Raw genomic sequence first — 12,687 nt, 5'->3', positions numbered from 1 at the left:
GTTTTTCAAGGTGTATGCGAGTGCAATGTTTGCCATTGAAAATAGGAAACACTCCACAATCCTCCGTCGAGACTAAAAGCTGCGGCGGAAGATCGTCATTTCCCTGCAGGGATGCGAGACATTTTTAACACAAAAACACTTCACATCTGCGGGGGGATCGCTCGTTGGTGAGTGCAATATCGGGCCCGATATCACACTTGCCTGTGTGCATTGAAGATGGTGTTAATTTTAGGCTCATTTCAGCCTGAGATCTTTGCTTTAGAACAAGACTAAAATGAAAGCTCTACCAGCATTATAGCTTAGCTGATTGTGTGTCATGCCTGTGAAAACCTATCTTGTAAGTGCAATAACATTTGCAGGGACTTAACATCTAAACTAGCATCCTTCTCTCTGCATTTCCATCTTACCAGCAGATGCAATCACCGATTTTTGTGGGCGATACCACGCGGCATGATGCCATGTTATTGCTGCTTATGTCTAACTGCTTGGCGTACCTGTAGCGGAATTTGAGTGGAGGATCTGCATCCATGAGAAAGTATGCCAAGAAAGAGTGGAGACACTGTGGTAAGTGGTTTGATTGGAACCCTGTGTGTACATAGCTGGTGTCATGAGCCAACTGTTTGAGAATGTGTGGTTTGGGAATTTCAGTATGGGAATGCGGGACTGCCAACGATACGGAACATTGATCAGCAGGAGGAGATGTTTGACATTCACTGGACGTCATTCAAAGCATGACTGGTCCTTGAAGGGGGTGGCCTTGACTCCTCTGATTTCATGTGCTATATTGGTTGCTATTTACACTGTTTTATTGCCACTTCTGTTAAGATTATGCTACCATGTCTGTTCCAATTTGACATGTCTATCAGTAATACAGCAAGTTCAAATGAGTTTTAGGTTCAACTGTAGGTAATAATGCATTTTTTTTTAATTTCTTCTGTTTGTCGCAAAGTTACATGAAGGTGGGCACTGCAGTTGTTTGCCAGTTATGAGCAGGTTGTCTGCTTTCAGGAAATTTACAGGGTTCAGGTACACTTTTCAACATGTCTAATTCCTGTATTTTAGGGTTTCAGGCTTAAAACCAAACTTTTGGCCTTTCCAGTTCTAACGATTTAATGACTATATGTGCAATTTTCTGCTAGGGTCACTTAGTCACCAATAGATTTCTAAGCATTTATTATGAAAAAGTAGGCTTGGACACAAAATTGCATGAAGGTGCCAGTGTGTATAAAATGCTAAGGGGCATTTTCAGATTGTCATTGGTAACTATAGATATGGGCAGGGTTAGTATGAATTTTAATTTTGCAGTTTAGGATGTGTACATATCAAAACTGTGAAAATTGTCCTGGCTCCTGGAGGTGCAATAAATCCAAACAATCTGGACACCTAAAGGGTTAAAAAGTGGCCCTATCAGAATAAGCTCTCTCTGTACACTATTATTGCATATGGATGCCATTGCTCAGCACAAGTGCAATATTAAGGTACATTACTTCCTCTGGTGATAGTCGCTGACTGCTGTTACACCTGTCCCCATTTAGAAATGGGGGTGTCTTGATGGAGGAACATGCCCGATATCCATTTATGAGAAATACCTACAACCGAATATTTAATTCCTGCTCATTCTTCATTTATAATGTGGTAGTAAATACAGCTAATAAGTTTGCTTATGGATCATCAGAGGAAATATTCAAATCTCATTTCATATGGACTTCTGCGTACCATTTTTCTTTTACCTTCTGAAGTTTTTTAACCTGCAGTGAATACATCTTATTTGTGGACTTAACCAATATTCCTATTAACTCTTTAATTCTATGTTCCAGGAAAAATGTATGAAATCATCAACTCACACATAATATTTCTGCCTTTGCTGTGTAGGAGACACCTTAAAAAAGGGTTGTTTACCGATTACTGAACAACCCCGCTTCAATAGCGTTGTAGGGGTTAAAATAATAAACTGAAAACATACTTACCCCTCTGCGGCCGCCGGGATCCAGCGCTGCAGCTCCACTGTCGTCCCTGACGTCACAGGGACTCAGGTGACGGCTGCAGCATCACGGCGCTCAGGATGTGAGAGCAAGCGGAGAGATAAGCAGGTTTCGGCTTATTATTTTATCGCCTTCAGCCCTACTGAAGCGGGGTTGCCCGATAACCAGACAACCCTTTTAATAATTTGCAAAAAAACATCAGACACTGAAACAACCATCATATACATCAATTTATTTGACATTTCTGTAACTATACCAGTTGTGTAGAGTAAGGAGGTTGACTGTGCAATAAAGGGGGGCAAACCGAAAGGTTGTACTGGAGAGGCTGTCCGAGCAAAGAGTACCGGCTGTCACCTGCAAGGAAAAGTACACCGTGGCAGCTTTCATACACATTTAAAGTTCATAGAAGGCATTAAATACTAATATATATATATATATATATATATATATATATATATATATCACACACAGAAATGTACCTTGTCCTGGGCCAACAGGCCTGGGAAACTGGGGGATAACGGATAATTGTGACAGTCCTGTGCAGACACTGTTGATGTTCGAGCCTGGAGAAGGTGTTGGAGACTGAGCTGGAGATGCAATAGGACTGTTCATAAGATTACTAGGCTGGAGAGAAAAGAAGGTATAAGGCTGGGTTCGCACCGGGCAGAATTGCCACAGAATTTCCTTGCGGACCCTCCGCACGGAAATTCCGCTGAATTTACATTAGCAGCAAAGTGGACGAGATTTTGAATTCAAATCCACGACATGTCAATTATGTCACGTCTCCGCTGTAGAATTCACACATCTGAATGAGAGAGTGAATTCTGCACAGGAATTCACAATGAAACCTACACCAAATGGTGAGGGTTCAGAGGCAGGGATTCCGTGGCTGATCTGCAACGGGAGTGGGGTCGGGAGGGGTGGGGGAGAGAGAGTGGGCCGTGCGTAACTGGCGCAAAAATCGCAGCATGCTGTGATTTATTCTCCGTGAGAGGAAAGTCGCAATCAATTTCCGCTCGTGGAGATGAAATGGCGTTTTGGCATTGAATACTATGGACTGTATTTGCTGCGGAGTCTTTAAAATCTGTAGTATTATGCGCAAATCTACAGCAAACAATTGAAGGTGTAAAGTCTGCTGCAATTCCGCACTAAACGTTGCACCAAACAGTGCAGATTTTTCTGCAGAAAACCCACTACTAATCTGCGACGTGTGAACACAAAATGTTGTTAATTTTTAAGTTTTCAATGTTGCCAATCACTTATCCCACTTCCTATATAAATATGACAAAAACAAAGTGCTGGCACAGCTAGCTTATGCTCAGGGCTAGAAACTCAGCTGGAGTGACAGCAAACCGTACCGTCGTCTCCCACTGTGCATAGGGCCACCATATAAATTAGGAAAAAGCTTTCCGAACCCACCCATTTCAGCAAAACAGTTGACCATTTTTGTGCATGGAGCGGCCTCTAAGTTCTCTCCCAACATGTTGGTGGAAAGGAGGATTAGGCAAGCTGGATTTCAACGCACAACCCTTTTCTTCCCCCTGGCCAAAAACTGTGACCAGAGGTGTCTGCAAGCATCTTTCTCCCACTATTGAACCGAGCAATCGTATATGGGTAAGTTGTGAGAAATAGTTCGAAACTTTATGGGCACTTTGAGGAGACTCAAGATTGTAGCTGCGCCAGCTGTACGCCCATCCAAAGATCGGCAATAATTTTCTATTTACGTGACAGTGACATGAACAGATAGGCAGGAGCAAGCGGGATATGCCATCAAGTCATCAGGTACTTGGCAGGATATTTTGCTAGAACCACGATACATTTCTTACAATAAGACATTGTTGCATCTGCCTACCTGAGCGCTGGCATCGGCGCCATATAGATGTTCCGGTTTTTGCCGTTGGTCAACACTAAAATATTTGCAGTGGTTCCACTGGACCATTGGTGGGTTTTGGGACGTTCCTTGAGGACCATTGGGTACATTCAACTGCATGACAACCACACCCAGACTCGACGGGTTGACTCCTAGAAGAAGGATACATCATGACTTCACCATGAGTTATGGGAACCCATTCAGCAATTAAAATAGTTCAAGTTATATGATCTCTCCATTGGGGTAACCTAGAAACGTGATGAGATGTAACAGGCCAAGCAGCATATATCCACAGAAAGGACCAAATGTTCCAGCTCCTCTCTCAGTATGCATTCGGGCAGATGGGTGATGAGCACTTCACTTCACATATTCCAACCTTATTTTTAGCAATCTGTACATAAAATGACTCAAATGTTATTGAGATTCAAAGTGACAGCTGACTGGCATCTCGCAGCAGTCAGCCAGCAATTTACTGGAATGCTGACAAACCCATGCTACAAGGTGCCCGGGATCCTGGAACCATAAGTGAAGAGTTTGGGTACAGTAATCACCTACAAGACTACTGAAAAAGGAGCAGTATGAGGCTTCCATCCCACAGTCCTTGTGATGCGTTTTACCCCTGAAAGACCCACATAACAAGAGTTGGTACATTTTTTTTCAACCGGTCCATGAATTTGTTAACGGTAGTTTTTGGGTGTTTTTTTGTTAAAACCATGATTTTTTTTTCGTATAGAGAAACACACCAAAAAATATGCTATACCTAAAAAATGTAACGTTTTTGAAAAAAAAAATGCCACATTACACTAAAAAAAAGCAAGAGTTCAATTTTTTTAGGAGAGCACCATAAGGTAGTGCCTGGCACACTGATTGCTGTGTAGATCTGTGCAGGAGTTTGGGAGAAACTCGCATTTTATCAGTAGCAGACAGCACAGAACTAATGCTGCATATTCATGAGCTGCAGCCTAGCCACACCCACCCCGCCTGCCCGCTTTCTCTCTATGCACAGACAGACAGCAGTTAATCATTGGCTAGAGGCTGGGTAGGTGTAGCTAGCCTGAAGCTCATGAATATCCAGGACTACTTTAAGTAGTTCTCTATGCATGTGCTGCTACTGATAATGTTCAAGTTTCTCAAAAACTACTGTACAGATCCACACAGCAGATAGATCACTATAATCAGCGTGACTATCTTATGGTGCCCTCAGAGAGAGGGGGGCAAACAGATGGTGACAGAGTCTCTTTAAGAGCGGGTGGGCCTGACTGATGAGGAATTTGACAGTTTTTGATGATGCAAAAAAAGGTGTTTTGCTTCTTTCTTCACTATATGCACTTTAATCAGCAACGCCATTGTAGAACTTTTTGCAAGTGACCTGCCTGTTCTTCTGTTGAAAGACTGGCGACAGGGGGCGCACACACCTTGAGACCTCATACTGTATAACGAGCATTCAACTAGCAGTTAATAGGGGAAGGAAGCGTACGAGCTCGGAAAGAGCTTATTCCCATATGTAGCTGCTGGGCTCTAATTGATCTTCAAGTGGTTTTCAGCAATAAAAAAGAAGTGCTAGTACATAGAGAATACAGGAAATTAACGTTACGTTTCTGATTGATCAGAAGTTTTCTAAGGGGATTTGAAAAAAAAAAAAATGCTAACGATATACCAGTTATAGCATGTCCAAACTAAACTAAAATAACTAGGCAAAAAGAGAAAAGGAATAACCTAGAAACAAAAACTCTAATATCTACGGTCACACTAAAGTGGCCACACACCTCAGACCGCTATTCCTTGACTTCCCCATGCTTTCACGAAAGAGTGTCTAGGCGTCTGCAGTTGTTTAAGCCGGACCAGCTGACTAATGTGCAGGTTTCGTGACTCATCCAATGTGCATGGCACCTTTAAGCCATCCTTACACACTAGGCAAATACCTAGGAGTGTCTTGCCATTGGCACCCAACAGTGGCTTGCCCACCTCTCCCCATAGCAGTTCAGATCATTTGAGTGTACAATACCCCCTCTATCTAATCCCCAGTGGCATGTATACAGCTATCCATTTTTTTTAAACACTTAAAGGGGTTGTCCCGAGGCAGCAAGTGGGTCTATACACTTCTGTATGGCCATAATAATGCACTTTGTAATATACATTGTGCATTAATTATGAGCCATACAGAAGTTATAAAAAGTTTTTTACTTACCTGCTCCGTTGTTAGCGTCCTCGTTCCCATGGAGCCCGACTAATTTTCGCCCTCCGATGGCCAAATTAGCCGCGCTTGCGCAGTCCGGGTCTTCTGTAGTCTTCTATGGAGCCGCTCGTGCCAGAGAGCGGCTCCGTGTAGCTCCGCCCCGTCACGTGCCGATTCCAGCCAATCAGGAGGCTGGAATCGGCAGTGGACCGCACAGAAGAGCTGCGGTCCACGAAGCAAGAGGTTCCCGGCGGCCATCTTCACAGGTAAGTATAGAAGTCACCGGAGCGCGGGGATCAAGGTAAGCGCTCCGGTAAGCTGTCTGTACGTCCCTGCATCGGGGTTGTCTCGCGCCGAACGGGGGGGGGGGTTGAAAAAAAAAAAAAACCCGTTTCGGCGCGGGACAACCCCTTTAAGGCTATTTACAAACGTCTTTAGGATGAAGAAAAACTAAAAGGCCGGTTTTAACACGACCGGGAAACTTGTGCCAGATTTGTGTGTGGTAAGACACATAAATAGAGATGAGTGAGCATGCTCGGATAAAGCAGTTAATCGAACGAGCATCGCTCTTCTCGAGTAACTGCTTACTGGTCCAAGCAGGCTCGGGAGGTGGGGAGGATGGGGAGCGGAGAGAGAGGGAGATCTCTCTTGCTCTCCCCTCCCCCGCTGAGCCTGCTCGGACCAGTAAGCAGTTACTCGAGAAGAGCGATGCTCGTTCGAGTAACTACTTTATCCGAGCATGCTCGCTCATCTCTACACACAAACCTTGCAAGAATACGAACCCCATTCTTTTGAATGGAATCCTATACATAAGTAAAGTTTTTCTGCGAGGGTTAAAAAAAAAAATCATGGTAGGTTTTAACTTTTTGCCTTCCTTGAAATGCATCGCCCATTGTTTTCACTGGGATAGTAAAACAAAATCGCACAGTGTGCACGATGTCCCAGTGAAAACAATGGGCACTGAAAACCGCCTCGCATCACTGTGAAAACACACGCTGGCGAGCGCGATATCAAAAACTGAGTTTCACGGCCCAATATCACACTCATGTAGGTAGCTTAAGGAATGTTCTAGAAACAGGGGGAAAAAAGTTTTTCTGGTGCTGGGGTAGGTAGAGAAACAAAGTTCTGGACCTCAGTAAAAAGAAAGCAGGGTGGATCTGTGTGTTGATTTCATTGAATACACATGAGCGTATAAAACCCAGCAACATGTCTTACCTGAATACTGCTGTTGCATTTGTGGTGGACTGCAGGGAGAGGGAGACTGAGGCATCTGGTACTGCTCAGAACCAGGGGGAGGAAGAAATCCAACAGACGGGCTGCAAAACCAAAAACCGATGACCAGTCAGCATCTTTTACCACCACTGAACAAATGGTAATTAGGCCCTGTTCACATCAGCCCTGGGGTTTCCATTTACATTGTAAGCAACAACGCTGTCCCAGATTCACCAGCCCCATTGACATATAACTGCAGGTTTTGTTACGTTGCGCATTATTTTGAGAGGAAGAGTAAGACTGCAGGCAGTGCGCTATTAATCAGATATATGTGACAGAACTATGACGGAGGCCAAGAACAGAAGGGAGCGCGACCCTATATACACTCACATATGTTGGATCTAAAAACCATATGGAGGTTTAAAAAGTGGGCATTCACTTTAAAGGAGTTTTCCAGGAGAAAACTATTAGTGACCCATCATCATGGTAGGTCATCAATAGGCAGATCGGCAGGGATCCGGCACCCAAGACTTCCACTGATCAGCCAATGAGCAGTGGCGGACAGCTGGAACTCTAAAAGCGCTGCTCGCAGCACAGTGGCCTGTTTTGGTAGTGCAGATCTCCCATTCCCTTTAACGGGAGAAAGTTGCACTACCAAACTGAGCCACTGTATTACGGAGAATCCCAGCCGTCTGTTGCTCCTCTTCATCGGCTGGTCCTGCTAAGTGGGGCGTGTTAATCTACTATTGGTGACCGGTACTCAGCATAGCTCACCCATAGTTTTAACTCAGAAAACCCCTTTAAACTGCAGTCACCGATCAAAGCTATGACCAAGGAAGCCAAGTCAATAAAAGCCAATATAAGAGGGGATAAATAAGTAAACCTATAGATATTAGGCTTGCATAAAGCTTCTAATACCAGGTCTGGTATATGCACTTTAAACCTTCTTATACCACTATAAATGTGGGAAAGGTTTTTTTTTTAATTACATTTTTTTTTGTTTTACTCATTTTTACCTTTTATTTAGTCTCCATAATTGACTTGAATTTGCATAGTATAACACTATATCACAATCTGTTGCTCAGGCTATCAAAGCCATGCCACACCACAGGCATGGCTTCATAGGCAATCTGCAATGGCAGCACTATGAGCCTTCAGATGGCCCCTAGCTACCATCGCAACTGAATGGCACCTGACGATCTCATCGAAACTGCCCCAAACTCCAAATGGGGCATTTAAATGCAGCTGTCAGAACTGACGGCGGCATTGGTAGGGTTAACAGCCACGATCAGCGCTGACGCTAATCGTGGCTGTTGCAGGTGGGTGTCGACTGTCAGCAGGCATCCGCATTGTATGGAGAAGGATCGACCGCCAATCCTGCTCCATACAAACGTCCATGACGCAACAATGTCATGGAGCGTTAAGGGGTTATATTTGATGATATGGGTATAAAACGAATATCTGTTTACCTGGAGCCATTTTGCTGTGCTGGTGGTATAACACTGTAATATACTGGCATTCCTCCGGCCGGCATGGCTCCCTGCACTGACTGGTTAGCTGGTACCAGTACAGATTGCTGATAGGATTGTGGCACAACTCCCTGCGATTCACTTCCTACTGAAACCTGAGTAAAAATGCAAAGTTTAACTTACAAAGTTCACATAATCATCCTAGTAAACTGAAAACAAATCAATAACACATGTTTTTTTTTACCCTGTCTATGCTACTTAAAATTCAGTGTTAGGGTGCATTGAGACGACCGTATATCGGCCGCGTATTCACACCGGCCGATATACGGCGTCTCTCTCTGCAGGGGGAGGAGGCTGGAAGAACTGGGAGCAGTGCTCTGAGCTCCCGCCCCCTCTGCACTATTTGCAATGAAGGGGCGGGGCTAAGTTCTGTGAATTAGCTCCACCCCGTCCCACCTCTTCTCATTGAAAATAGTGCAAGGGGGTGGAGAGAAGGCAGAGAGGAGGCGGGAGCTTAGAGCACTGCTCCCGACTCTTCCAGCCTCCTCCCCCTCCAGAGAGAGACGCCGTATATCGGCCGGTGTGAATACGCGGCCGATATGCGGTCGTCTGAATGCACCCTTAAAGCGTACCTGAGTTTTCAACAAGTTTTCTAAAATATACCCGATTCCCCTTACGTTCTCATTTGCTGCTATTTCAATGTCTGTAAGTTCTGATTTTTAGATGGTCTTCCCTATTTTTCTGCTGCCCTGCTGTTTACAAGCCATTTTTCAGAAAGAGGGCGTGCAGCAAGCCTAACATTTTGCCCTTCCTTTGCCTGACTTCCCATGCTAGAAAGCACAGTCTTTGGTCCAATCAACAGGCGGCCAGTATCTTAATGCCCACCCCTCTGTTCTCCTAGGACGATTCAGGCCAAATGGAGAGTAAACCCAATAGAACATGTGTATACACACATACACTCCCGAACCTAGGAGAGGCAGAGATTATCATCAGTGTCTGCATATCTGTCAGCATGCAGCCTCTGAATGCACGGGAGCACACCTGTGAAGAGAACTCCTTACCCAACACTGCCAAGGCAACGCCTGTGTCCTATTGATTACAGAAACTCTGTATCTAACAGGCAGTGGATTGCAGAGAAGCTGGAAGGGAGACCCTTAGTGGCAGCCACATCAAAGATGATTTACAGTGGCAAAAGCCACAAGATTTTTATTGCGAGTATATTAAAGAAATGAAAGTAAGATAGTAGAGGAGCATAACTTGTCTGAAAAGTTAGTGCCCCTTTAAGCCAGCGACAGGAGGACATATTCCAGCTGCATCTAAATATCCCGCCCTAAACACAGGTCTCAGGAATCAAACTACGGGTATCATAAATCCTATGATGTTCAGACTTTGGATCAGGCCAGTCAGCATAGAGGATGCATATAAGTGGCTCGGACACGTTCGTCTGTCACCGGCCTTATTCCTAAGAATTTCATAGCTGAGGTGTGGAAATAAAAAGTGCTAAGAGCTCAGAAAGAATTATTTTTTTAATTGAAGTTACATTTTTGAATAGAATTACCCCTTAATTTCTACACATGCATAAGCACAAAACATATCATTACCCCACCCAAACAATGCAATTATTGCCAACTATAATTAAACAAACCATCACTCCTCCACCCCCCAAAAAAACTCTCCAAATCTCATCAACTTTTCTACAATACTTCAAACGCAAGCAGAGCTTGATATTAACTATCCATTATGTATAGTTAATATCAGACCCCAAATTTCCTTAAACTTAATCAAACTTACCTATTTTTTGATATGCCACTGAATTCCCAAAATAGTATCCCCATCAACAAAACCCGATATACAAATTGTGGGCTTCAAACCAAATTTTACCCAATCCCAGATCATATGCATTAATTCTGTACCATCCATATAACATTTCAGACCGCCCGAGTTTAATCTAATACCCTTTAATGGAGTAGGATAAACTCCATGCACTAAGTATATAAATAAGCTATAACACCCTTCATTACATCATTAACATCCTTACTTGATATGAAGGTAATGGAGTGTACTGCACCATCATGCTTTGCATCTGATTCCCTACATTGGCTCTCTGGCTGTTAAGAATGGCAGGACTTTGTGACTGCTGGACACCCATCATACTCTGGTAAGTTGGCGGCTGGTTGGAAATTATGGGCTGCATACCTATAACATAAGAGAAATAATCACTAATCAGGCAAATGTTATAAATTAACACTGTGCTATATAGGCAAGAAGGCCAAGAAAGTTATAAAAGGTGGAAGCAATGCATTGCACTTTTAACCACTGGATACACAATACAAATGTATTGAATTGGCAAGAATGGGAGATCTCAAACAATATGGATTCTGGACAAGAGAGACTATTAGATCAATACAGCCATCTCCATAAAGCCAACACACTACATACACATGTACCCGGCTTATACAAGGTGCCGTACCAGGTTGTTGAGGCGGCTGGGTGACCTGCTGATTGCGTTGTGAATTGTAGGCCGCTGGGTGCGAGAGAGGTCTGTATTGCTGGCTAGAGTTTGGGTACTGCCCGGTAGGGTAATATGAGACCTGAATCTGAAATACATTAATAAGTGAATATAGTTCACCTTATGACATTGAAAAGAGGCAATAAGATACAATATATACAAATAAAGTTAAAAGAGCAACAACAACAAAAAAAAAAGTATCCAAAACTATGCCCTGTGCTGCTGGGCATCACATAGTATAAGGCCTCATGTCCACAGCTATAATAAAATTTAAAATTCGGAGCGGATCACCCGCAGAGTGATCCGCGCCCCATAGGGATGCATTGGTCACCCGCAGGTAATTAAATACTTGCGGATGTCATTTTCCCCTGAGGCGCAGATTGCGTGTGCGGGAAAACACCCGCAGCAAGCTCCATTTTCGTGCGGGTCTCCCGCAGGCTTCTATTGAAGCCTATGGAAGCCATCCGGATCCGCAGCACACCCGCAGCTGAATTCCTGCTCTCCAGCGTGGGAGAGCAGGAGTTAAAAAAAAAATTAAAAATAGAGTGCCCGGCGCATGCGCGCGGTACGCTTCCGGTGTGCCAAGCACATCTGCCGGGCTAGAGAAAGAAGATCCGGCCACGACGGAGGGCAGATCCGCAGCGTCCGGACAGGTAAGTAATTCTTCTTTTAGGGCTCATGTCCGCGGGAAAGGAGAGACCCACTGCGGGATTCTGCATGAAGAACCCGCGGCGGGCCTGATTTTCCTTGTGGACATGAGGCCTTAGAGTAAGGCGGCATTTATACAGCCGTGTCAGATTCCGGCTGCGAGTTCTCACAGCGAAATCTGACCCTGTTCTGGCCAGTGACCCCGCATACTTGTCTAGCATGCAATGTGGATGTGCTGGCTGGCACACCACCAGACATGCGCAGTGCAGAGAATGACGCACAGTCGATGAAGTGGATCCATGGCGATTTCGAAATTGACATTTCGGAATCGCTGCGGGGCGGACGGCTTCCACTGACTGCAATAGAAGCTGTCTGTGCGAGTCTTGCAGAAAAATAGAGCATGCTGCGATTCTTCCTCCACAAGCAAAAATCACAAGCGGTTTCCACTCGTGCATGGGGAGGAATCATTTTACATTGCATGCTATGGACGGACGATGTGAACCAAGTCCTTCTATGCACCAAAAGATCGTTTGCCATTGAATAGTTTTTTGTCTAAATCTTTTCAAATTTCTGTGCTTAATTTTGTATTATAAAGCTTAACCCCTCAGTGACGGGCCAATGTTGTACCTCAGAGGGAACCTGTCAGCACTTTTTACTATACTGAAAGTATAGCGTTCGAATCTTCATCTACTTCTGTTTAGAAAGTTTCCTGATTTTTGCCACAGCTCTTCATACATCCATACCTGAAGAAACCCCATTTAGTAGGTTCCCGCACGGCATGTAAATTTGGCAGTGTTCTGGTGGACCACGTTTTTCTCTTC

The 12,687-nt window shown here is 44.3% G+C and overlaps 1 protein-coding gene across 4 annotated transcripts in view; it reads right to left on the bottom strand.

Moving 5' to 3' along the window:
- Window positions 1-12,687, bottom strand: part of R3HDM2 (R3H domain containing 2) — a 122,298-nt gene that overhangs the window by 4,570 nt on the left and 105,041 nt on the right. For all 4 annotated transcript variants that reach the window (XM_066584442.1, XM_066584439.1, XM_066584440.1 and 1 more), the window contains 7 exons: window positions 11,180-11,306; window positions 10,748-10,905; window positions 8,710-8,864; window positions 7,244-7,344; window positions 3,835-4,004; window positions 2,462-2,606; window positions 2,239-2,336 (listed from right to left, as the gene is read on the bottom strand). In XM_066584442.1, the coding sequence (XP_066440539.1) occupies window positions 2,239-2,336; window positions 2,462-2,606; window positions 3,835-4,004; window positions 7,244-7,344; window positions 8,710-8,864; window positions 10,748-10,905; window positions 11,180-11,306 (954 nt within the window). The remainder of the gene's footprint in view (window positions 1-2,238; window positions 2,337-2,461; window positions 2,607-3,834; window positions 4,005-7,243; window positions 7,345-8,709; window positions 8,865-10,747; window positions 10,906-11,179; window positions 11,307-12,687) is intronic.

The sequence above is a fragment of the Eleutherodactylus coqui genome, chromosome 1 (assembly GCF_035609145.1).
Source record: "Eleutherodactylus coqui strain aEleCoq1 chromosome 1, aEleCoq1.hap1, whole genome shotgun sequence".
NCBI classification, from domain to species: Eukaryota; Metazoa; Chordata; class Amphibia; order Anura; family Eleutherodactylidae; genus Eleutherodactylus; species Eleutherodactylus coqui.
This window is presented reverse-complemented; position numbering and strand designations above follow the sequence as displayed.